The sequence below is a fragment of the Hydra viridissima genome, unplaced genomic scaffold (genome assembly GCF_058129835.1).
Source record: "Hydra viridissima isolate aposymbiotic clone 2 unplaced genomic scaffold, HvirCarnegie_v1 scaffold_15, whole genome shotgun sequence".
In the NCBI taxonomy this organism is placed as follows: domain Eukaryota; kingdom Metazoa; phylum Cnidaria; class Hydrozoa; order Anthoathecata; family Hydridae; genus Hydra; species Hydra viridissima.
In genome coordinates this window covers 4,325,721-4,353,341 of record NW_028324314.1, presented here as the reverse complement: position 1 = coordinate 4,353,341, position 27,621 = coordinate 4,325,721, and the positions used below count along the sequence as shown (strand labels likewise).

Here is a 27,621-nt window from a genome sequence, read left to right as displayed (position 1 = left end):
TTGAAAGAATAAATCAATCTCTTAGTTTTTCGTTTAGATATCAAATATGGCAATACTGTGACAAAAGCAGCATTTACAGTGCAATAGTTTTCCATTTTCTAATGTAAGCGATTGAAGTTATTTTGCTACAATTACTTTAGCAAGCATCAAACTCGTCGTGATGGCGATCAAACTTGTGTATATTCCAAATTGTCACTTAATAAATAATTTGTTTTACAAAACTTTTTCTTGTACAACTCTTCAAATTGACGTGAATATTCCTTCTGGCTTTAGCAAAACCACATTTTTATGGCGCAGCTTTTTACCTTGTTGCGAAACATTTTTTTTTCCAAACAAATAACCATTTTTTCTTATTTCTAGAAATAGTTCACCAGTTTGGTTTCTAAATGGTAAGGTGGTTTTGGACAAGATCCTGGTTTTGATCCACGCGTGGAATCACCCCTAAATAATCTTTCAGGTTTTGCATGAAGCCGAATTTTCTTTTTCTTTTTTTTTTTTTGCCGCATTTCAGTTGTTCTTTTTTTTTGTTTTCAAAGAAAAACAGCCATATGGTTACACTTGCGCGTTGTTTTGTCCGTAAGAACGTTTTTTCTTTATCTTTATCTTTTCACTCGTTTTTGAGGTAAAAAACGGAAAAGAAAAGGAAAACTAATAACAATATAATAATGTGATAAACATATTACAAAGTATTATAAAGCAAAATAAGTAAATGATTATAAATGTTATGAACTGATTTTCAAGCAATCGCAATCTTGTTGCAATTGCAAGACTCACAACGTGTTCAGATGTGTACCAAAGTTGTTTTGATTGTTTGCTAAGCTTAACCATTTTTTGCTAAAACCCCCTGTGGTGTGTCTTACAAATACCAATTCAAATATAACTTAGAATTATCTTTCAAGTGCGGGATATTTCTTCTACTTGATGAAATTGCGATGAAAACGTGTAAAATGAAAAAATCTTTAAATAATTCATAACAATTTTAGCCGGAAGTGAAATATCAAAGTCAAACCAAACTTTAAAGTCAAACCAAACTTTAAATTTTAAAGTCAAATCAAACTTTAAATTCGGATACATATAGCCGGAAGTTAATACTAAAAATACATTCATTAAAACATAAAAACTAAAATACTTGATGCCTCAAAGACTATGAAAAGTGTGATAGATACAAACCTAAAAATTGGCTCTTGAGAAGATATATAAAAAGATCAGCTCGCGCTATAGAATGATAATATGCAAAAGCATGGCAGACCAGGGGAGTTGCTGGATTAGCAACAATTCAAGCTGTTTGCCCTGTGAACATAAAATACCAAAATTTTGTAATTAGTTTTACAACTTCCTGATATTTGTTATCATCTTGCTCATCATTACCATTTTACTTGATTTGATTATTAGATTGTTGCTTGATTTTTAAATCATTTATTTGCTGACGTTTGCAGTTATATTAAAGTTAAATGGAAACAACTTGATATATGTCTCTTGTTTTTGAATTTATTTATCTCTACTTCTGAATCTAATGGTTGTCACCTTTGGGTTATCTCTCCTCTAAACATTTATTCAAACAAACCAAAATGAAATCTTTTTTGAATTGCTTGAATAAATGTATTTGAGTCTACCTTCACGCGAATGAAAATATGAAAATAATTGCTGAAGTTTTTATTCACGTAAAGCTGACCAGTTACTGAGTAAAAGCAGTTGCTCATTTTTATTCACCCGGTCTTATTTTATTAAAAGTAAAAATTGTAATATTGATACTTAAGATAAGTAAACTTTTTTCTAAAACCAATGTATAAGATATTTAAGTTATCATTTTGATCGGAGAAAACATTGATTCTCCTGAAGTATGCGATTCTCTCCCTGACATACCCTATTTATACATAATATATTGCTAATAAGTTGTATAAAAAAAATATGAGGTAATAATAGTTAACAAAAGTAATAATTTGTGACCTTTTACGAGCTGCACGCACAAGCATGCTCATCTAATTTTTAATTTTTAATTAAAGTTTATGAACCAATGAAATTCACGAACAAATGATTTTTTACGATTTCTTAAATTGTGAAATGATAAATATGGTACAATTACAAACGTTCACAACTTTGCGTAGTTTAAATATTTGTCGTAATGCATGTCCTATTTTTAGCCCGTCGAAATTGGCGTCTGTACTTTATTATTTTAGTGTTTTTTTTTTCTAAATAGTCCCAAATTAATTTGAAGTTAACGCGAATGTGATTTTTTTCTTTAATTTTTTGCCGAATAAAAACAAAGATAAATACAAAAACATGGTATGAACAAATATTAACATCACAGTTAAATTATATTTAATGATAATGATAGAAAAGTTTAAAGATCAGTAGGATGATTACCGGATATAGCATATTGCAAATTAAAACATATATCAGTTTGAGAGTAAAAGCCTCATAAAGTTTGCTCTGAAATTGTTAGAATGATCTGGTTAGTTCTACTTCTTTCTTTGTTTAGTGCGTCGATTATGGAACTGAAAGTAGTTACTCCCACAAATTTTAGAAAGCTTCAAGTTGGTATGGGACCGATATGCATCTTCAAACAGAAATATGTTTGTGAATTGGTATGCGTAACAGAAAAATGTAGCAAAATTTGCAAGAAAGTTTTTTACAAAGACTGTCAAGTAGCATAAACGTCAGTTTTATAAAAAAAAAAAAAGATAAAATATTATTCACAATAACATTACTAATAGCACTGTTAAAGTTAGAATAAGTAATCATATATGCAATAATAACAAACGATAATAATTTAGAATTGTAGCGTAAAATGTTTTAATTAAAATGAAACATCAAATTATTTTCATAACTGGTATTCACATTTTCGGGTGAAACGCATTACACATCAATAGAGAAATTGAATTTGGTTAAAAAGAAAAAAAAGAAAAACTTCAGCAGAAAAGCAAATGTTTCGATATTTTGTAAATTGAAGAACATTTCGAAATTTTGTATTTGTCTTGTTGTTCAGTTTTAATTTTAATTTTATTTAACAGTTGTATTTATCTAAAAGGTGTAGTTAGTTTATACAAACAAAGATGTATGGTTTTTAAACACTGATTAAAGCGTATATAAAAATAAATTCCGTTGACTGTACCAGCATCTTGTTCTCTATTCTAAAATGTATCGTGTTATCCATCTCCAATCACTATTTTTAATTGCCTCATTGCCTCTTCTGTCGGTTTACAAAAAAATATTTTGGGTAAAGATTCACGAAACGGTAATCTAAAAAAAGAAAGCATCGTAAAAAGTTTCAAATTTCCAATTTTTAACTCAAAAAAAACCCACCCTTGGATCTGTATGAAACCCTTTGGATCAACTTTCTCAGTATATCTATTATTCAGTGTAAGACGCGTGTCTTTCGTATATTTAATTTTCGAATGAAAAACCTACTGTCTAGTTATTTTCTAAAGCCAACATGTCATAGGACGCTGTCATAAACTATCCGAGTGTTAATTGGGAAGAAAGTTCATTGAACTTGTTTCTCAAATTCTTCTTTTAATAAATCAAATAGACTATGAGCAAATAAATTAATCAAATAAATTATGATTAAATGAAAAAGTATAAAAAACCAAACTGATAAAAATTACTAACTATTAAGCTCTGATATTTTTATTAAAATACATGTCACTGTTCGCAATTATTTTATATTCCCTACTCCTGGGTCGTAGTAAACAAGATCCCTCACAAAGAGCAGTGGACAACATTTTTCACAGAGAGCAGGACCTTACATCCAGTAATAAACGATTATTGTATTAACATATTATGATTTTGAAATCTTTTTGATAACAAATAAAAATTTGTCTGAATGAATTAACGTGTTTAAAATAGAAGTACATTTTTTGTGTTTAATATTTACATTCATTCAATATTTTGATTTATTAAGTTGCTTATTTGTTAAACCCAACATCGTGAAAATTCAAGGTGTCACTAGGGTAACAAAGGCTGTATATTCCATTGGTCATTTTAGATATTAGTGCCCCCCTCCCCCATCCACCCACACCGGAACGATTAAATTTATTTATTTTTGAATTATTAATTTTAGTTGATAAAAATATAAGCTCATGAAAAAATAACAGCTCGAAGCTGTTTTTGAAGCATTACATTTCAAACGATGCTGCTCTTGGTAGGAAATTCTTCAGATTTTTCTCAAAAGGCAGATATTGGTTGTCAAGCTGTAATTCACACTCCTTATTTTCAAACAAATTTTTGTGTATAACATCTCACAGTGTAACAGTTAAAGTATTTTTTGTTGTTAATCCTCTGATATCTGAGTGGGGATAAACAATCTTTATGTATTTAATCCTCTGATATTGAGTGGGGATAAACAATCTTTATGTATTTTTTTTTTTTAACTTTTTCACCAATTCATTGATTGCGCAATCTGCACAAAGATTCAGAAAGTCTAAATTTCATTTAAAATTGCAGAAAGTTTAAATTTTATTTTGCTCTAAGGCCTTTTATTTTACTTTTTAATGTTTGTTTGGTCTAACTCACAGCTGACCAATCAAGTTGCGGGTTGAAACTTGGAGACAACTAAGTATATCTCCATTTCGAAATTTTTCTTTTTTAAATCGTTGCGGATTCAACGAACATGAAAATGTATCGGAAACAAAATTGTTATTTGTTTAAATTAACATTTATATGCAGCTAGTTAACATTTACATGCAACTAATTAACATTCATATGCAATTATTTAACATTATATGCAACTAATTAACATTTACATGCAACCAATTTTCAATTACAAGCAATTAAATGTGTATTAAATTTGAGAAAAAAACCTTCAAATTTTCAACCTCAACTGTTATTATTTCTTTTTCACATGCTATTTTTTAGGCTATTTATCTAAAAAGCATAACATAGAGAGCAAGTAAAGTTTATGACAATGATATTCCACGACGATTGTAATTGTGAATCATAACCAGTTTATCTGATATTTAATACACAGCGAAGTTTCCTTAGCTACATGTAGTTATTTCTACATTGTAAGTGGAATGGTTGATCAAACTGATAATAAAACTTAATTTTTATTAAATATCCTTAGAAACTTCATATGCTTTTGAGAAAATTGAAATATTTTTCTAGAAAGTTTTTTAAGTCAGTTTATATAAAATCTCTTTAGTTCCATCAGTTTGTTTTGACCATGCAATTAGAGTTAATTGAAGTTTTAGTAAAATTTTGATTTGTTTGTTCTACATGAACGTGTTGTGTATCTTTAATTAACATCTTTTTTAAAATTATTACAATGCAACGTGGAGTGTTAAAAGATGAAGAAATAGAAAAAATTGTTTGCCAAAGACCACGTGACATAGGACTTAGAATAAGAAAAAATTATCTCCAATGTAAAAAAAGTTCCACTTCGATGCTTTTTAATACTTTTGGGGTTGTTTGAAAAAAAAAAGATGACATTGCTATGAACTGTAACTTAAGGGAGGAGGTGCGGGAGCAGTTATGGTATACTCCACGTTTTGTTTCCACGGAAAAATTCCAAAGTGTTCTAATCTAGAGAAGGTCTACCTACTAAGAATTGGATTTTCCAACACGATAATACGTCAATTTACACGATACAAAATGTAAAACAACGTTTCTAGGAAAAAATCGTTTTTTCATTTTTTGGTTTGAATAGCACGTTCACCCAAGTAATTAGAAAATTATTATTTAAAAGAAAAATGATAAAGGTTAGCTTTTGCAATAAAGTATTCGTTTTCATGAGCAAAATTGTAAGTAGAACTATGAAAGGTTTGCTAAGCGTGTTTCATGAAATAGGTAACCATCTGTGTTTCGATATTTTTTTGATTCGAGATGAGACAATCCCAAAACCTTTGTTCCAATTAGCGATAAAAATTGAGACAATTTTTAACTTTCAGTGGAAATTCGGGACGATACCGAGGTGAGATGTCCCGGACAAATAAGGGCTTTACAATTTCCTGGAACTTACATCTTTTTAACGCGATATAACTAGACATAACGAGACATACCAATTAATCCTTAATGTGAAATTTAAATAATGAATTTTTTCAAACATTTTTTTAACTGTTTCAATGTTTGAGCGTTTTCGCGTACACTTCATTATGCGAGAAGTTGCGCGCTCGCTCCCAGGAGGAGGAACATCGTTTTTTTAGTGTGGGTGTCTTGACTCATGATCTCCTCATCCGTTAAACATCAGCCTCATCAAAGACAATCACGTCTGAGTTTTCAAAGCTGTAACGAGTCAAACGTACCCATGAGTTTACTCGGTGGATGAAGTGCTTGAGAGCCTCCATTCCTCCTTCAAGTTGTCGGGCAGCGGACATCGTCCGTTAAAACAGTTTTGCTTTTTTTTAACAAATTTTTTATTTAATTTTGGTGTACAATTGAATGGCCGAGCGGTCAAATGAACAAGTTTAGAGAGCAGAAGGTTTTGCGTTCGCACCCCGGCAGACAACTACTTGGCTGAGACAAATGACTATCCTCTAGCATCCTGTAGCGGTAGGCTACAGCTGGTGTTGGCACAACAAATTTTCTTCAATGCTCTCTGCTGGGGTGTAAAATTTGGTTTTGGTTTACCGGCATATTAACATAAGACTTATCCATTTAGTATTCTGTAGGGGGGCTCGGCTATTACAATATTTTTTGCTACTTTATTGTGATTTAACTATGTACCGAGACTTAACAAGACAAATAAAAATTGAAATGAAAATTCGCATGTGTTTTATTTATCTTATTTGCAACATTTCACAGTAATGTTGCACTGCAATGCAAAAAAACTAAATTTTATTGGCAATGAGGAGTAAATAAAGTCTTTAATGACAAACATTGTCAAACAATTCATTTTAGTTGTGTCACTAGTTGAAGGTGTATCAGTCGGAGCAGTATATGGTCTAGCAACAGGAGCTGGAGTAGAACCTCTTGAACTAGATTTGCTTCCAGTTGGAGTCAAGTATCTGGTAATGAGTGGTGTAACACCTAATACATGAGATGTAGAAGCAGTAGAGGTTCTGGAGGAGGTTATACTTGCTGGTGACATCCGCTAACTTGGCAGACTCGGATTTACCTGATTCTTGACCACATCATCCGATTCAACAAGATGGTTTGATCACTCTCTTGAGACAACAAATCTGGAAAGAAATTTAAAAACTTTTTTTAAACTGAGCAAAACTTAAGTTTGAAAAAAATTTTTAAAGTTTAAAGTTGAAACAATAAACATAGAAACAGAAAATATTTATGCTTAGCCTATCATAAAATATTAAGCAAGCCCTTAATAAAGTTTTAGGAAAGTTGCATAAATGTAAGGTTTTTATGAAAGTAGCAAAATTTTAAATTTTACTAAAAGCAAAGATAAAGTTAAAGATCTAACATTAGAATTTTTGTGAATGTGCTTTCAGGATCTTTGTCATCTTCTGAGGTCAGTTTCCAGGATTTGATTTGAACACAATCATACTTCTGTTGGATTTGGAGCAACTTTTCAACATTTTCCGGCTGAAGCTTGGTCTTTTGTCTTTCCTCCTGCAGAGAAGGCCCTCTTGGAAGTGGCCAAAAATGCTGAAATTGCCAGGTAATGCCGTGCTGCTTCAGCCAAAAGAAGTACAGTCACTTCGTGATTTTTCCCAAAATCCAAGAACATTTTTCTGTGCCTCTTTCCTTGGTAAGGGATGCATAGCCATGTAGACGTCCTATTCCTTGGCAATGTCGGACTTGTCCGTAATTGCTGTACTTTGTAATTGTTGAGAGTGAGATTCAATTACGTCTTGAGCCAAAGAATCTGTTTCCTCCTCCAAGTTTGCAGTAGCCGTTGGCTGATCCATAGTTTTGTTGAGCCATTAACAATGATTGGTGTAGTTTTCAACCTATTAGTTGTAGGCATTATCATAGGTTCTAAATCTTTTGAACGCCACACCCTTAAAATAAGGATTAAGGAGATGACCAATAGCAAAAAGCACGATGATGATGATGATGATGATGATGATGATGATGATGATGATGATGATGATGATGATGATGATGATGATGATGATGATGATGATGATGATGATGATGATGATGATGATGATGATGATGATGATGATGATGATGATGATGATGATGATGATGATGATGATGATGATGATGATGATGATGGTATGAGCGCCAGTAACGGGAAACATTTTATCAAGCTTGGATGAAAAGGTTCTTAAAAAATTTTTGCTTGTGTCTGACAAATCATCCTTAACCATTTCAACCATCCTTGACCATTTGACCATTTCAACTTCATATTTATGTGGTGCTGCAAATTGTTGAGATCACCAATAACAATGTGTCGGCTTTTTGTCTAGACTAAGTCTTTCAGATATCTTTGCCGACAGTTTGAGAGTAGGCAACAGTTCCTCAAAACTTTAAACTCCAATTCAGAGGGCACAAGAGATGCAAAATCTACTGGTTTAATGCCTGGCCTTGCTTTGATTGCCAAAAGAGGTTCTTTTACGTCAAAGACACTCTGCACACACATTTATGTAGAATTTCTGCGAGTGTTGTTGGCAGTGATGAATTTTTTGTAGACCAATTCTGTAACATTTTCCTCTGAATTGGTTTGCATGGCAAGACGAAGTTCCCTGTTCATGGCTGCAATTTCGGTCTTGATCCTCTCATTCGCCAAATGAGAGGATCAAGACCGAAACCTTGTGCGTCCTTTCTAATAGCCTTTGAGCACAAGTGGTTGCATGGTCTACTGTTGTGGTGACATAGACAGTGTCCTTGATGGCCAAATTCAAGGTATGGTCCACACAAAACAAAGACTCATCAATAAAGGTGCACTTTGGAATTGCAGCTTGTCAAACCTTTTGGAAATGTTGTTTGCAGCGTGTCTCTCACTAAACGGACTGACAGAAACGACAACTTGTTCAGGGTTTACTCTTTGTCAATGGAATGAGCTGACAGCGATTGATATGGATCAAACTTTCCCAAATGTCCGTGCTCAGAGCCATTCCTGGAGTTTCCATTAGATCAGTTTTCAAAACTTTATTCACAGTCGTCTTGAAATTGTCATACCACAAAGGCAGCTTTTACCTGGAATATGTTGTAACAAATTTGATTCTCAGCTTTGGATCTAAGTAGTGCATAAACTTCTTAAAAGGCCTTGCCTCAACAAAGCTTAATTGAAGACTCGTCATTGCCGGAAGTTTCATAATTTCTAAGTTACCTCGAAGTTGCTTTGGATCCAGAGATCCAAAGCAACTTCGAGGTGGCTTGGAAATTATGAAGCTTCTTGCCTGGCTTGATTAAAAAAAAAAGAGAGATAAAAAGAGATAACCTGGCATGGAAAGAGATAAAAAAGAGATAACCTGGCAAAAAGAGATAACCTGACATGGAAAGTCGCCTTTTCTTAATGGAAATTATGAAGCTTCTTAATGGAAATTATGAAGCTTCTTAATGGAAATTATGAAGCTTCTTGCCTGGCTTGATTAAAAAAAAAGAGAGATAAAAAGAGATAACCTGGTATGGAAAGAGATAAAAAAGAGATAACCTGGCAAAAAGAGATAACCTGACATGGAAAGTCGCCTTTTCTTAATAGAGAGACCTGAGTTCTTAATTGAGAACTTGAGAAGATTTTTCACCTGGAAAAAATATTAAAATTGTTTAGTATTGTTGTCTTGTTATGTTGAAGTACAAAAAAAAATTTGTGCTAATTTCTTAATTTGGAGTATAAATTGAATATTCACTTATTAAAATAAGTCATAGAAGGGTTTTTTCTTTAGGGATTAAAAAGACAATACACAACGTTTATTTCAATAAAGAGTTAAAAATCATTACAATAATCTTTTTAAAATAGAGTTGTTAGAAACAACTTTATTTTACACCTTTAACTCACTTCTATGTTCTTCATTAGCCTCATCTTCATTACAGATGTTTTCAAGTTCGTCCAAGGCCACATCAGTCTCTCTTGTGGACGGCTTTATGTTTCTTCAGCTTTTTGAACTCAAAGGGATGGCACGAAGTAGGTGCCTACGCATGCCAGATGTGTTGCCATCATTGACCTCGTGAATATTGTCACAAAGTTTGCGCCGACCAATGGCCTGGCTTACACCACGATCATCATGGGTTTCGTCTGTTTTTTGCTCCTCAAAAAATTTCTAATTATCACCTTTGCTTTGTGGCATCTTGCAGACTGATTGACAATTTGACTTTGACTATGCTCAAACAGTGCCGGATATAAAAGACTCACTAAAAACTTAAAAAATAACCTAAAATCCAGAAGCTATGTTGGCATGCCAACTCTCCAGAGAGTATAGCCTTGCTATTTCCCGAAAAATGAAACTATGTTAAGTGGGTCTTAAAAAGTTTGGACAATTCAATTAACGACAATTCAACTTTAATTATACTCATTTAGTAATTAAATAGTTTAACAAAATTAATCTTTTTTTTTTATCAAAATATACATAACATTCAAAATTGGTTTGTCTCTTTATTTGATGTCTCTGTTTTTCTTGTGTCATTAAAAAATAACAAAAATTTTACCTGCCTTTTTGTACAGACGGTTCAAGAAAGATATTTTAATGCTTTTAGCGTTAAATTTCACAATTATATAAAAAGAATTTTAATACATAAGATTAAACGTTTTGACTTTTGAAAAACCTTTGTTATTATTATTGTTGTGAATGATCTGTATTTTTTTAACAGCAAAATTATTCTGCCAGCCATAAATCGCCAAGTCTACCCAATTATGTTATTCCCAAGTTGTATTTGCAGCCAAATGTCGATAAATCTGCCCAACTGCCATTAATAATCAAGGGTTTAACTTGTTAATCCTTAATCCACGCGTTCGGAATGTCTCGTTTTGTCTCGTATCGTAATGGAATGTCTCGTTTTTGTCTCGTATCGTAACAGAATGACTCGTTTTGTTGCGTATCGTAATAGGATGTCTCGTATCGTTATGTCACGCCTTGAATCGTTATGGCATGTCTCGTTTTATATTTATCTGTCTAGTAACGTTTCATAATATCTGGAACACAATTTTTAAATTCCGAGACAAAATTATTGTCCTGGTTTATAATTTTATTCTGGGACAATTTTTTCCTCTGTCTCGTTATTTTTTCCGGGACATTTCTCGTTTTGTTATGCTTATTCCTGTTCATTTCGAGAAAATGATTCCGAGACGCAGAGGTTTAGAAATAGGTGTAAAAACCGATAACGGAAAGGAATAATTGGACGAGACATCATAACAAAAACCACTGCGTGCCCAGATTAGCATGACAGCGATGAAACTTATTTATGTAGGTGAAGGTCAGAAAATCATCCAAAATGTTTACATATAGCAATATATTTGTCTTTAAATCTCTTGAGCTCTTTGCAAATGTTTGATTGCAAATATCCGTTTACACAAACAAACAAACAAAAAAAAAAAGAACTGATATTTTTTCAAAACAGTCTGAGTGACATTTATGTCGAGTCAAGCGCTTTGTCAATCTCACTGATACAAATACATTTGTTTTATGACATCAATCCCTGGGGATCAATGTTATAAAACTTACGCCTTCGTAACACTACTACTTTCGTGAAAACGTAAAAATGATGAAACTACGAAAATATCTTCTTAAGTATAAAAAAAAATTACACACGCCTTTATTTTTTAAACAATGCACAGTGTTTTAAAGATTTTAAGCATTGATTTTTCTTTTTTTTTCGTGAAGTACCAGAAAATTCGTGTGAATACGTATGTATTTGTTTTATTACATCCCACCATGGTCGTAATCCCACCCTTGTAGTAAACCAGAAAATGTTAAAAAAAAAAAAAAGGTTTACGTCATTTGTAATTTGTATGATCAGAGTTTCGATGAAGTAACTTTTGAACAGTTTGTAAAATACTTAAATGGCTTCAAATTTTCTTCTGTAACTTTTTAGCCAACAAAATTAGTAAGCTATTTTAAATATGGTTTGATGTTATTTTGGTTATAACTCGATTTCTTTTTTTTTGAAGCACAAGTTTTTGAAGCACACGTTTTTGAAGCACACTTTCCCTCTTTATTATGAGCTCAAACAAGCCTTAAAAATTTGTGTTGTGCTGAGATCTCATTACCTCTTGCCAAATTTTTCTCAGTTAAAATGATCCCAACTCGATTCTCCAAAATTCTAATGCCCTCCAGAACCTCCCAGCTCTTCTTTATTCTTTGCATACTTTTATTTGACTTTTTACTAAAGTTCTTTTCGTATCCTAAAAAGTCATTTCAGCATGAAGATTCTGCTCTTACTTTAAAAACTTTAATAATAATAGTAATAATAATAACAATAACAATAACAACAACAACAACAACAATAATAATAATAATAAAGATAATAATAATAATAATAATAAACACATAAAAAAAATGCTCGCCAATTTCAAAACCATGAGAACGCCATTCATTTTGTAATGTGACGTAACAATTATTACACTTATTTAGTGAATGCCTATAAAATAAAGTAATTCAGTTTCAATTCTTGAATTAAAGTTTGTTTTTATGGCAGCGTTACAACCAGGTTAGGGGGATTATTTCATATTGCTCCGGCTTTCAATAGTAAACTAAGTTGGGCGTTCGTTCTAATTAAAAAAAAAAAAAAAAAAAACTTAGAGAAGGTAGTAGTAAAGAAATAAATGTAATGTAAAAAAAATAATAATAATATAAAGAAAACATATAAAATGTTAAAGACAAAAGAAAAAATCTAAAATTTGCGTTTTTTCAATTTTAACTAATAAGCCAAGGTCTCTTTAAACAAACCTAAATGGAGGTCTTTTTTGAGAAACCATATCAAGTTTCAATCCCTGATGCTTTTGTCACCCATTTACCATTTTGATAAGAATATTTCTACGTGTATTAGTTTTTGATATTTTCTATGCGCCACTATTTTACGAATTCTGAACCAATTCGGTTCAGAATTCGTAAAATAGTGGCGCATAGAAAATATCAAAAACTTCAGGACATTCGATTAATATTCTGAAAAATAATTGATATTTCACGGGTATGAATAAAACGAACATACCTGTACGAATTGTGGCAAGCTAAGAACTTTTGTTTCGAACTATAATTTATAGTTTATATTTTAAAGTTAAATATATATTTACTTTCTAGATTTCCCTTATTCAATTTAAACTTCTGAATGCTTTACAGCTGGCTAAATTATTATATATATTTTTTTCACTTGTGGTCTACGTTTCTAACTTTATGACGTTTAAAAAAACAACACTACAAAAAAAAAAAAAAAAAAAAGAGAAAAAAATGACGTAAGTTTTGGCTTCTTTTCTACTCTAAAAATTAGGTTTCAGCTTTGTTATAATGATTTAGTATGTGTGAACATATGGCTCCAAAACATTGCCACTTCTCTGTATTTCATGAAAACGAAAGCGTTTAAGAAAATTCGGATTGTTGTGCAAGCTATAGCATATTAAACCCTTGTAACCCTGTAATTTTAAATGTCTGTAAATACGGTACAAGCCAGTGGTGGAAGGTTAACTCTACAAGGAGATTAGTAAGAAATATTTATGAATTTTTTAGTTGCTGTATTTGTATTCTCTACTTACATATTTATATTTCGTTTACTAATCAGAATCAAACTCAGACAAGCATCAACATGTTACCTTTATTTTTAACTTAAATTCTGCCTAAAGGCCGGTCCAATATTAAGTGTTTCACCTTGTCTGGTTTGAAAAACGTTTATTAGTAAAAATTTGAAATGCTTTAAGGTGTTCCTTACCTTAAGGCAGTTAACTGTTCATGTGTCCATTGCCCTACAAAAACAATGTTAACAAGTATTTTGTTTAGTTTAATTTTTAACAGATAGGTTTACATTACGAAAAGAATAATCAGTCATGCTAAAGTTGAAATAGTTTTGTGCTGTTCCCCTTTTTTGTTATTTTTGAACTTGCAAATTTGTTTTTCTATATATAATAAAACTGGTTTGCTTGAAAATTTTCTCAATATATTAAGAAACGGAATGTAAAATCTTACTATTTTAATTTTCAGTCTTTTAAAAATTTTTAACAGTTAGTTATATTATATTTAGTGTAATCTATCATCAAGATGGAGTTGAGTTTTGCCTAGAAGGAGATAGAATTCCATCAAACTTAACTGGAACCTACACAGGAGATATGTTTATTACAAATCTTAAGGTATTTTTATGTTCATTAAAATTTTTCAGATTTAAAAAAACTGATTTGTAAAAAATGAAAAAAAAAAAAAATCAATCTAGTTGATTATTATATTCTTTCAGAAAAATTTTTAATTTGACAACTATAGTTTTCTGTTTATTTATTTCCACTTAATATTTTTTATAAATTAGAAATAGTATGTTTTTGTAGATTATTATGCATGGCACTAAATATTACATCACCATGGACACAATCACCATGCTCACAATCAAGTTATTTTTTGGGGGTTTTGAGTGAAATTTTACACATTCTTCTATATATATTCCTTCATTTATATTCTTCTTTACTAATGCTCAACATCTAAATTGTGAAAACAGCTTTTTTTATTTGATCAAACTCATCATTCCATATTTTAACTTAGTTGATGCTACTTTTCAATGTAATGCTATTTAGTTTTTTTTTAGTTTTCTCAAAACACAAAAAAATGATTTAGGTGATTATGATATGACTGTTACAATAAAGTTATGTAAATATAAAAATTTATAAATATATAGTTTTAATCTATTTATATTGCAGCTTATCTTTGTAAACAATTCATCCTCTAAAGGCTATCAAACATTTTCCATGGAATTTCAAGGCATCAGAAATGTTGAGGTTAATACCATTAATTATATTTTTTTATTTACCTAATATTAAGGTCGGATTGTTCATAAGTTTTAAACGTGTTTAATTTCTGTATATTTTAAGAGTAAATGCAACCTTAGTAACTTATGTTTCACTTTCCATGCTAACCTTCAAGTTTAATATTGATTTCTTTGTTTTCTCCCTACCTGGTAGAAGAGGAGTTATAGGTTCAGTGAAGTTTAAAAATTAATTGTGCTTTTTTTTTTTCTCAAGGTGAAGCAGCCAATATTTGGAGCAAATTTTCTAAAGGGATTTATAAAATCAGAACCAAATGGTATGTAAATATACAAATTTGTCAATTTATGTTTAAGTTTTTAGAACGAAGTCTTCTATTTATTTTATTCTAATATATTTTTTTTATCTCATTTTAATAAAATTTGTCTGATTCAAGAAAAAAAATTTCTTATTCTAATATAGCTATTTTTATTTTTTTCTAATACGTCTCATAATACAGTAATTTATCATCACAAAATAACTGGTCAATAAAGTATATACACTAATGCTAATGCATAATTATTCAAATAACACTACTTTTCGAAGTTTTTACCATTTTTCTTACAAATTTAAAAAAAAAAATTTTTTTTAAAAAGTCACATTAACTTAAAAGTTGCTCTTGTAGCCAATGTTTAATTTTTTGCCACACATTTTTTTTTTTTATTCTTAAAAAAGAAAAAAAAAATTGGCTTTTCAGTCTAATTTATTCCATAAAAGTTCAATAGGGGAAAAATTGGATGATTGGGGAAGCTAAATCATTCTTTCAATCATTTTATCTTTTTCTAATTCACATTATGATTCCTTCAAAGTTTTGAGGAATGCTTTGGTCAATGCCTTCTTGAAAAAGAAAGATTCTGATTATCCAACCACTTGAAAGAATGGGATTTTGTCTACTTTAGCAGTATCACCAGTATTATTACCGCCAAAACAACCCTACACCAAGACACTATCTTCACCATAATTTACAGTTGGCACAACACAGTTTCATCCTTTCATCAAAACCTTTCCTCAATCAAATTAATGTCAATTGTTAATATCTTCTATTTAAATCAAAAATTTAGAACTCTGATTTGTTGCTCCAAAGATGTTGTTTTGCCCACTGTAGACTTTTTTTCTTTCTTTGGAGCCAAACTAGTGGTTTCCTTTCAGCTATTTTACCATCAGATGCTGCTTCCATCAATTGTCTATTCACAGACAATGGATCTTCTCAGGAACTATTCATACTATTTGTAATTTCTGGGGCAGTTAATAGTCTATTTCTTTTATTATTGGTAACAATTTTTCTGTTTTCAGTAACAAATATAGTTTGCTGATTTCCTGATCACAAATCTGTATTTGACTGCTGATTACAAATCTGTAGTTGATTCACTGTGGCACATAAAGTGTAATGGATTATTATATAGCAGATTACATTTATGAATTCTGAAATATATAATCTGTTAAATAAGGATCCTTCATTGTGATCAAGTGATAAATGAGCAGCAAGCATGGCTTAAAAACCTGGATGGTTTTACATGATTGCAACATGATACAACTTGGTTTTATAAAAAAAATCTCTAACGGCAACAGAAATAATATAGAAATATCATTAGGATTAAAATGAGATATAAGAGGATACAATAGATATTGATTCTCTTTGGATCATGCAGGATACAGGTGGTTAAGGTGATACTTAATAAGTTATGGTGATACTAAATAAATTTTGGAATTTTATGTGGGGCAGTCCGCTAAAATGTTCCAATTAACAAATGTGTTGAATTTTCAGTGAATCTAAAGTTAGTATGAAATTTTCCTTCTATTAGATGAAACATTTAAGAGGGCCCATTGAAAAAAAGAGTCAATTTTTAAAAAATTTTCCTGTATAAAAGTTATGATTCCCAAAGTTATATACTGTAAGCTGCATTTTGTAGCATTTTCTTCTAATCCAATCAAGTATAGTTTTTGTCAAAAATATCTATACTTGATTGGATTAGAAGAAAATCTTCTGATTGTTCAATTTTAAAATTAAAAAATTTAAAAAAATTTTTTTTTTGCTTGCTTGTTTTCCATTGAAAGCAGTTTACTTGAGTTTATATTTTTGCTAAACTTAATCATTCAGTTATTTTTGTAGTTTTTTTCCTTCTTTTTTTTACTAAGTTTTATCTCTTTTTAGGGGGTTGGGAAGGAAATGCAAATTTTAAAATTGTCTTCCCCAAAGGTGGAGCAATTGATTTTGCTGAGCATTTTCAAAGAGCTGTCAATGAATGTATGAATTATTTTTGTATAATATTCTTTTTGTTTTCAGCAATCTTATTGATCAACTTTGTTAAACAATCTTGTAAGGCCTAATAATAAAATTTTTTCTTTAAGATTTATGATAAGATTCATCAATTTAAACTTCAAGAGAATTCCTTAATTGCAATCATACAATAAGTTTCTTTTAAATTCAATCATAATTTAATAATTTCTGAATTTCGATGTAAAATAAAAAATTTAGGCAGCACAAGCAATTATTTATCTTATAGTTCTCTAGTTATTTTATTATGTTATCAAATTATTTCTTGATTCCTGATATTTGATTTGATATTCCTGATATTTGATCCTGTATTTTCATCTCACAAAATGTAATAATTAAATCCAAAAAACATGAATAAATTTTTATTTTTAGCAACACGTTACCGTCAAAATGGTATGGCACCCCCACCCCCACAGCCTGCATTTATTCCTCAAGCAGGTTACTACCCTCAGCCAGGATATTATCCTCAACCTGGTTTTTACCCTCAGGATCCAATGCAAAATGGGGTATACTATCCACCTCCTCAGGGTTATGGATATTCACCAGCTCCTCCAGGTTAATATTTTCTTCTGACATTGTTCTATTATTTAGCTATAACAAAATTTTTTAAATTTGGAAATACATTAACTTTATAACAATATTTTATATGTATATTCTCTCTCTCTCTCTCATGCGCACACACACACACACACACACATCTTATGATGTATTTGTATCAAAGTACTCTTTTTTTTAGGTCAGCCAATGTATGCTGCTCCTACAGTAAGTTTTTGCCACAAGTATCTGTTTTATGTCTACTAATATGATTTATATATATATATGTATATATATATATATATATATATATATATATATATATATATAATATTTTGTTGTTACCAAATAAAACCTCAAAACTCAACAATAAGCACTTGATTGTACAAACTACAATCATTATATTTATAGGGTCAAGCTCCTCCTCCTTATGCATTCAATGGTCAAGGTCAGGCCCAGTCTTTTTGTGAGTAATAAACATTTATGCTGTTTAAAAAAACTTTTACCTTTATTTTTTGTTTTTGAAGGGTTTTCAATCATGTAATTTTATCAATAGTCTAATATTTTTATTGTTAACCTTTTTTCTTTTTTTTCCAGCAACAAATCCAAAAGCACAAGAAGCATATATGAGTGGAAACAATGTTTATGTTCCAAATGTGAGTTGAATTTTGTAACTTTACTTTACCATTTGAAACAAGAGAAATTAGAGTATGTTTTTATATATATATAAACATATAAGCTTTTTTTTTTTTTTAACAAATAATCTCACTAAAAATTATACCTAATAATTTTACCAAAAATTTTATGTAATGATTTTAATAATTTTTTTTAGTTACTACAAATATTAATGATTTATCTATTTGCTTACTACTTATAGTATGCAAATATAACTATTCAGAACTTGTTCATCTATCATCTTAATATCATCTTATTATATTATATACATATTTCATAGTACTTTTGTTAATGGTGTTTACAGGGCCTGTTAAATGTAAAATGATTCAAAAATAAAAAGACCTTGTTGGTCTTGAGATATGAGTATAATGTTAATGTACAATAAAAATATTCTATAAAAAAATGTTGTTTTATCTTTTAAATTATTAATAAATTGTATAAATTGTATATTTAGGATGCACCCCCTCCATACAATCCTAATTACGAAGTGAAAAAAGATCAATGAGCAATTATCTGCAGTATTGTTATGAATTACACTTTCCCAATTAACTTAATTCCAAATACTTCAAGGAATGAGGCAAAAGATTTAAATTTATATTTAAACACGAACGCTGTTTTTGTTTATCTTTCAGAATTTTTGCAAACTTTGCTATCAATATCTTTAACACAATCTTTTGATTTTTTTTTTTTAATTTTCAGCCTTTACATTCTTATTTAAATGATTGAGTTTCTTAAGAAGATATTTTATTTATTTCTCTGTATTCAGCTGTTGATACCACTTTATTTTAATACCTATTGTAGTATTTTTGTTTTTCCATATGAAATAAAAAAATATATAAAAGAAGAGAAACATTTTATTGAAAAATTACTGTTTATTCTTTCTCTTTTCTCTAATTCCTTTTTCCTTATTTTTGTTGAGCTGCATGTTTTTGTATTCAAAATAAATATTGATATTTGATATTTAGCTAATTTAACCTCTGCAAAAGATTGTTGTTCTTGCAACAACTAAAAAGAAATTCAGTGATTTTACTACTATTTTTTTAAAAAATATATGTGTGTAAATGTTTAGAAATATTTTTGATTCTCAGTTCTTTAACTGTAATTAAAAACATTTTTTTCTTTGAGAAATTCTAAACATTCAAATTTCGAAAAATTGACTATAAAAAATTTTTCATCAAATGACTCTTAGTTGATATTTCATTTCAAGGCTGAATTTCATAATATAAATATTTATTGTTTTTAGACATGAATTTTCATGAATAAGCGAGCTTAGGAAGCTGGTGTTTCTTTTATGCTGAACACTTTGAAATCTTTTATACTTTTTGTTGACTGAGATACAAAATCTGGTATTTTTAAGTAAACCTCTTGAGACTTGAAGCTTAAAACTAATCTCTTTAAAACATTGAAAAAATTGTGTTTATTTTGTGTTGCTGCAGTTTTTTTTGTTTGTTTGTTTTTTTTTATATAAATTTTCAGCAGCATTTAGCAATGCTTAAAAAATCTTAGAGTAAAGAGTGAGAAAAAAAATATTTATCTTGGTTTTTTTGAAAACAGTGAAGCATACCATAACATAAAATAAGTGAAAATGTAGATTTTTATTTTTAAATACTTAATGAGTTATTTGGATGAAGACAATATAAAATGTAACTATTATATAATATTACATTTTCTTAAATATTCTATAATATATAGTGCATAATTACATAAATATAGTTTTTATAAGTAACTAATATCTGTTTAAAAACATAAATTTTTAAAATATATCTAATATATCTTTGTAAAACCTTTTTTAATAATGTTTTAAATATGTAGCATGTATTTATAAAACATTATAAAAAATCCATTTTCAAAAATAAACTAAAAAAAACAGTAGTTGAAAAATAAATTTTTAAAAAATAACCAAATCACAAATAGTGGCCTAACCCAGTTTACATTAGTAGAAAAATAACTTGTTTGTTTTGCAGGTTTTTCAGATTTTGTTGCAGAGTTCATCAGAATATGAAGTTCCTTTTACTTGAAGTTTATGCTGCATTATTTGGCTATGCATACACATGTGAGTTGTGTTTAAGTGTTTTTGTTAGTAGAAATTGCTTGAGTTTGTCTCAAGTCAACATTCTGTTGCATGCCTAGATTGCCCTTATGTTAGCTATGCACGTGGCTTTGATATGATTGACACAAAAAATATATCTGAATGGCATCAATCTGGTGATTGGCTTGCTGTAACAAGCCAGAAAAATTGTTCCTGGGAAGTGCGACTTCCAAGCAGTGATGTACAAATGGAACTATTAGTTTTAACATTTCAGACATTTCAGTTGAAATATTATCACACACTGATGACTTGTAATTCAACAGTTATGTTGGTTTTTGTCCAAGAGCAGCAAGTCAAATTAGAATGTGAGAATAAGTTATTAAGAAATGCAACCACAGATTTACTAGAAGTCCAGGAAATTCCAGCTGTAATCTTGTATTATGAAACATTCACTAAAGGTAAACTGTAAGATAACTGTAAAATATTATAGTTGTAAAAATACTGTTACATAAAAATTATATAAATTTGTTTACTCTTTTCAGTTCTACATTTAAAAAATTTTAATTGAAATTAAAATTATTATAGTTTGTTGTGGCATTAAAATGACCATAGTGCCATACAGTATTAAAATGATCATAGTGCCATAGAGCATTAAAATTGCTGTATTGTCTTGCAGCATCCTGTAGAATTAAAATTTAAAACTAAAATTTTAACAAATACCTAAGTTTTGAATGTATTAGGAATTTACTTAAAGTTAAAGGACATTTTTCCAAATCTAAATGTTAATTTATTTAAAGATTATTTCTTAATCAAAAATAAATTGACAAAGTTTGGTAAAATGTCATTCAATATAAGTTCTTTTAGCACCAAAGTGTTTAAAATACAGTTATTTATGCATCTATTTAAATGTTTTAATGCTGTAAGGCACAATAATAGGTAAAATATTTTGACAAAATCATAAAAAAGAGTTACAATCATTGCATTTTAGATTTGGTTAGTGTTGTGAAATTTACAGACCAACAGAATGTAATTCCTTTTATAAGTGCTCCTTACTTCCGAAACCAGAAGTCACCAACACATGCTTTATGGGTACTTCCTGAAGTTCCTATTGGTTATCGAATGTTTTTAGTGTTTCTTGACATTTATCAGCAAAGGGGATGTGACTTGGATGCACTATGGTTGACACGATTGGATTTGTCTTACAAATCTACCATAGATTTTAAATATTGTAATAAGGTGATAAGTAGAACTTTTATTAAGTCTATTGTACCTTCGTTAAGGAGTATTTTAACAGTTCATTCAGCTCCATGTAACAAATCATGTAAGTTTTTTCTTCTGCATTAAAGTTTAAATGATTTTGAATTAAATTAATTTTTTTTTTTATTTATAAATATAGTTTTAGTGGTAAGTTGTTAAAAATTTTTTTTTTTCAAAACAGGTGCAAACAAGTTTACAATGGGAGTCTTTATGACAGATGAAAGTAAGTTTTCATTGATTGCTCAAAAAAAGTTTTGATCATCATCGTCATGGTAATGATGATCATCATGATGATGACCATGATAGTTATGATGATGATCATCATCATGATGATTGTGATGACAATAAGGACGGACATTTGTAGCAGCAACATGGTGGCATTCACAGTTTTAACAATGATTATGGTAATATGACAAACCATAAAAAATTTTATTGAAAAAAAATCCAGGAATTTGTTTCCTTTAGAATGTGGCGGAATAAAAAATTCTTCTCATGGTTTCATAGAGTTACAATCAGTCTGTTTTCAACAAACAGAGCCATCACAATGTGTTTGGATACTTAACCCTCCATCAACTCTAAATTCAATTCCAAGTTTAAAGGTATATTTGGTAAACCATGGTCCATGGCTCAATAGTCTTAAAATTTATCATGCACTGAGTTATCTTTATGGTTTGTAATTTAAAAGCTGTTCTTTTTCTTTATAAATAAAATTTCTGAGAATTTAAATGGCTGACATGTTCAAAATATTTTGGTCTGCATTACCACAAAAATTAAATATTTTATGCACAGTTTTTTTGATAAATAGATAGCAGGAAGAAAAAAAATTTATAAATTATGTAAATGTTTTATAATATTTTCTATCTTTTTAGATGTGTTATTTTTTTTTTGTTATCTCTCTAGAGTTTAACACCTTTTTCTTTTTCTTTTTTTTTTGATTTTTTTTAGGATTTGTTGAAGTAAAATACAATTTAAAGACAGTAACACTAGAGAAAGATGTTGCAATCTCTTTCCAAATCAACAGTTCTTTGAGTTTATCATATATATATGCACAAGGTGTTGTAATTTTTGTTTAGTTTATTTTGTATTTATTTTTGAAGTTAATCTGAAATTAAAATTTGCAGGTTTTTATGAAGATCTGCATTTGGTGTAAAAGATTATATTTACTTTCACTTGGTATTTTTATTCTAGCAAAGCACTGCAACAATGTTTCATGTTTTTATTAATTTTTTGGTTTGTTATTTTCTTATTGTGTCAATATTTTAGATGGTTGTGGGGCAATAGAAGCATTTAAAGGGACGAGTTTATTCCGATATAAGATTTTAGTATCTAAAAATGGGGATTCACAGTATTGCTCTTGGATATACTATGCTGAAACTGATTTCCTGTTTTATATAGACACTTCAACTGACATCTCTGAAAAATGTCTAAATTATAATTCCGTTACTATCTCAGATGGTATAAGAAATATTATGACTATACCTTGTGGGAAAGCAGTAAAAACATCCTTTCTAGGGAAGCGTTTTTTTGTTATTGCTGAAGGCATCTTTTCATGGCGTTTCATAGAATTTGAACTTCGATCAATATCATCATCTTCAAATGCTATCTTGTCAACCTATAGTGAAAACATCATATGCTCTAATCTAATTATGAAATCGTCAAAAAAAGAGTTCACCTCTTCTGGCTTTGAAACAGAATTTGAAAAATCTTTGCAACAAACCACCAGTAAAATCATTTATTTTTCAATTTAAGATTTTTTTTTTTTTTTATAAAAGTTTTTATTTTTTATTTTCATTGTTAACATGATAAATGTTATTACACAATAATAGTGTAAGTGTTTAAGTAATTTTTTAGCTTATACCACTATTTCGAATTTTTCAGCTTATACCACTATTTCAAATATTTTAGCTTATACCACTATTTCAAATATTCTTCCTTCAAAAATATCTCAGAAATCAAGTAGGACTTGGTTTATTCTCATTCCGATTATAGGAAGTGGTATACTCTTGTTTTGCAGCTGTGTGGTTGTTCTCTTTTTATATTCTAGGTATTTACATGTTTTATAAACATTTTCAGTTCATTGCTTTTCATTTTCATTCATTTTCATTATTGCAGTTCATTATTTTTAAGATTAATGAGAATCTTTTTTTTATTTATTTTCCTAAATTATCTACTAAGGCTAACTGTTGTCAGTTCATTGCTAATTTTTTTTAACTCTTTTGAGGTTATTGAGAACCTTAGCTCTATTAGTTTACTTACTGTTTTGCGATTTGTATCACAGGAAGAAGAATAGAAATCTCAATCAAAAGAAATTTCTAAGGAAATCTGAAAGGTTGGTTTATTTTTCTAAGGAAATCTGAAAGGTTGGTTTATTTTTCTAAGGAAATCTGAAAGGTTGGTTTTGTAAACTTTTAAAATATGAAAATTTAAAAGTAGAAAGTAAAAAATGAAAATTAAACTTGAAAATATTTTTTTTTTGGAAAACACACTGCCATCATACTGCCATCACACTGCCTCGTATGAAAGCATCTGAACAAATTCTAGACTATGAAGAGGTCCCAATAATGTAATATGAGTTCTTACATTAAAAACTGAAGGGTTACATAGCAAAGGTTGCATAAAAATGAAAACTCTAGAACGCATTTAAATCTTTAATTTTCTAGATCATTATTTTTTCTGTGCCATTTTTAACTTAAGAATTCCTCAAATGTATTTTAAAATAGTTTCTAAATTCTCTACTTCATCATCAGTGTTATATTGATACAACTTTTTTTGTTTTCATTTGAGAAGATTGTGTCTACTCCCTAGAATCTTGCAGATGCAGTTCCAAATTTTGAAGAAATGAGTTAATAATAAAGATATATTTACAATAACCATGTTCGTTAGTGGCAGAGAGATGCAATTCCTATCTTAACCCAAATTTTAAAATGATTGAATATGTTTTCATTAACCTATTTTAATAATTGTGGAAGTTCTCCTGAAGATTTCATGTTTTGAGTTGCATCTGTATGCTTGAAGGCTTTAAAAAGGTTTAAAAGGGTAGATGGGGGAGAAAAAGGTTTAAAAAGGTAGAGAGGGGAGAAAGAAGTAATTTTATTTTCTGTATTTTTCATTATCATTTTTTGTGTTTTTTTTAGTGCTTTACCATTTTTTTGGAGTGAGAAGCAAGAAAATCAGTATGTACCCTTCTTTTACTTTGAGACATTAATCTTTTAGAAATTTTCTTAGGAAATTTATATAATATCTTAATAGAATTAGATTTTAAGTTTAGAAGGAAAATCAAAATCCGAAACGAAGTGGTTGTGATCGTTATTATTTGTATGTTCTTTTTAGATTCCCTCTGACGTTCAAGACGTTGGAATCAAAAACGAGTAACTCATCCCAGTGGTAATTTACAAGGGTTTCATTTTAAAGAAGAAAAATAATTTCACTTGTTGAAATGTATTTGTTCAATTTTTATTCCTAGCCATTGTAAACCAGCCACTCACCCACCCACCCCTTTTCTTAATCCCACACCTCATTTTAACATCCTTTCCGTTATTTAAAAAATTTTTAGCAAGTTTTGATTTCTATTTACAGCTTTTATTCGATTTTATAAAGTTAATGAATTACCGAATCATTGACTTTCGATTCAATTTTCAGGTTGTTTAATTTCTTTTTTCATTTTCCTCAGGTCTCTTTGCAATCAACCAGATTTATTACTTGGTTCTGCGAATAACCCGCTCTACACAACCACGCCGACCCCTATAAATATGCGGTGAACATTTTTTATTCTTTGTTAGATTTTTTTAAAGTATTGTTTTTATATTTAAGTACTTAAGCATTATTTACCAAATAAGAACTTGGAAGCAGCTTAGGCATTATTTCACATTCCTCTCCTTTTTTACAGTGATGTCATTTGAAATGAAATAATAAGTTTTATGATGATATAAGTACTATAATGAAGAAAAGCAAATAATAAAAAAAGTAATATAATGAAATAAGTACTATCTAACTCTAGAAAATTATTTTTTTTAGTTCTTTAAAATAAAACTTCTCACCAATTTTTTTTTTCTTTCTTTCTTTTTTTTCTCTTATTTAATAAAGTCTAAATTTAATAATTTTTGTGTGGTTTTAGCTTTTGTTTTATATACTTGTTCAAAGCAATTTAATCTGTTTTTTACTAAGAATTTTGAAGATTAATATTTCAAAGGAGTTTTTAAAGCGTAAAACAACTTGCTCAGTTTTTTTGGTCGGTTTTCGACTAGATGCAATCTTCACATTGTTTTGGACTACATGCAATGTTCACATTTTTTTCAACTAAATACAGTGTGAACATTGTATTTAGTCGAAAACCGACCAAAAAAAAAAAGAGATGGAGGATAAAACTGGTTGAGTTGAAATCAATTCAATTTTAAAATTGGTCTAGTGGATATCGAGTCAAGTTTTGAACAGTTAAATTACTTGCTAGTATAGCTCCATCTATTCCGATATTTTCATAATGAAATGTATTTTTCTTTTCATTTTGGGGTAAGGTAAACCAGGTCCAGTTGAATCAGCTCAACTTCGTTAAAAAGTTGTCAGTATTTTGTTTTGATGTAGTGTTTTGATGACGTAATTAATAGCGTGTTTTTAAATTTTGAAAAAAATTTGTGTTTTGACGTGATTTAAAATCTTGATGTGTTTTTAAAATTTTGATGTTTTTTTAAAATTTTGTAAAAAAACGTTTAAAGTTTTTGTTTCATACTCTTCTAGGCTACAAAATAATTACAATGACGAAACGTCTCGAATTTACATGTCATCAGAAAATCCAGAATATTCAAGTCCTGAGAGCTTGGAAACCACCAAAAATATTAACCAATCAATAAAGCAAATACACGAAAAAACAGTTGGTAATGACTTTCTCAGTAACCCTAATCCGCTGTATGATCTGTCGGAGGAAGAATTTTATGCGGTGTCAAGTAACCCAATTTATGACCAAGCAAGATCATCGGGTTCTTTTTCTTCTCATGCTTATTCGTCAGTGTATTTTGGGTGTGTTTTAAAATTTTGTGTGCGTTAAAGTATACAAAAAAAACAACATTTAAAAAGTGCCTAGAAAAGTTAACGTTTTGAAAACTAAAAATATGAAATATTTATTTAGATCTGAAAATTACGGTTACGAAGAATCGACTCAATACGCTTTACCAGAATCGCCAGTTATGTCACAGACTGAAAATTCCGTTGAAGTTGCATCACCAGCTGATCAGCAAATTTAAATTTTTCGGCTTTTTTCCCTTCACTGCTTAACTATTCAAACACTTATTGCAACGCGTACTTCACACGTGCAATGCGTACCTGAAGTGTAGAGCATACTAGTCGGAAACAAACTGTAACCAAATATAGTTGAAAGATTAAAGTGTTTTTATTTTATATTGTAAATATAGGTTTTTAACAAAATTGTACAATAATATACTGAAGAAAAGCGTTTATATTACAAATAGTATTATAATTCGCTCGGCGGGAAGGACGTTTTTAGTTTTTACAGGAAGTGGTTAACTATTTAAAGTTACTTATTGTTCGGATAATATATATCCTGATATATATTATCCTGATATATATATATATATATATATATATATATATATATATATATATATATATATATATATATATATATATATATATATATATATATCAGTGTTTCCAAACCTTTTTTGTATCTAAGCCTTTTTAAAACCCGGCTAAACACCTAGCACTCTTCATCATGATTATTTTCCTCCATTTTAAAATTAACTTTCACGTTCAGATTGATTTGATATTCATCACCGTACCTTCGCACAAGAAGTTTTACGAAGGTGATGCGAATATTTGCAAATTTGGAATTTCGTAACTACGAAGATTCGAACAAATTCGTAAATTCAGAACTTCGTAACTACGGAGTTTTGCAAAGTTTGATACGAAGTTTTTTAAAGTTTACGAAGTACTCCGATGTACTACGAAGCATAGCGATGCGAAGGTGCGGTGTTTATTTGATATAAATATGCTCTAAATGAATATTTAGGTTTTTGTAGTCAAGAATTAAGAATAGAATGCAATACAAATCAAACTCTAAAATTTCTTTAA

At 29.4% G+C, this 27,621-nt stretch overlaps 2 protein-coding genes and 1 long non-coding RNA gene across 3 annotated transcripts; 2 read left to right on the top strand and 1 right to left on the bottom strand.

Annotated features, from left to right (window-relative positions):
• Positions 1-11,214: 11,214 nt before the first annotated feature.
• Positions 11,215-13,145, bottom strand: LOC149878269 (uncharacterized). The gene is made up of 4 exons (XR_016447672.1): positions 12,988-13,145; positions 12,726-12,862; positions 12,344-12,417; positions 11,215-12,181 (listed from the first exon to the last, which is right to left on the bottom strand). It is a non-coding gene; the product is annotated as an uncharacterized LOC149878269 (long non-coding RNA).
• A 139-nt stretch (positions 13,146-13,284) lies between these two features.
• On the top strand, positions 13,285-19,119 carry LOC149878268 (postacrosomal sheath WW domain-binding protein-like). The gene is made up of 10 exons (XM_090072873.1): positions 13,285-13,473; positions 14,008-14,113; positions 14,669-14,746; positions 14,990-15,050; positions 16,923-17,015; positions 17,418-17,600; positions 17,782-17,807; positions 17,991-18,045; positions 18,177-18,235; positions 18,709-19,119. The coding sequence occupies exons 1-10, from the start codon at positions 13,418-13,420 to the stop codon at positions 18,757-18,759; spliced, it is 768 nt and encodes a 255-aa protein (XP_089928999.1). The 5' UTR covers positions 13,285-13,417; the 3' UTR covers positions 18,760-19,119.
• A 612-nt stretch (positions 19,120-19,731) lies between these two features.
• On the top strand, positions 19,732-26,996 carry LOC149878267 (uncharacterized). The gene is made up of 15 exons (XM_090072704.1): positions 19,732-19,897; positions 20,219-20,307; positions 20,385-20,741; positions 21,272-21,604; positions 21,722-21,763; positions 22,006-22,209; positions 22,486-22,593; positions 22,804-23,262; positions 23,446-23,584; positions 23,819-23,869; positions 24,675-24,713; positions 24,871-24,924; positions 25,211-25,294; positions 26,272-26,550; positions 26,660-26,996. Coding segments are annotated over exons 1-15 (2,355 nt in total). The 5' UTR covers positions 19,732-19,895; the 3' UTR covers positions 26,775-26,996.
• The last annotated feature ends 625 nt before the right edge of the window (positions 26,997-27,621 follow it).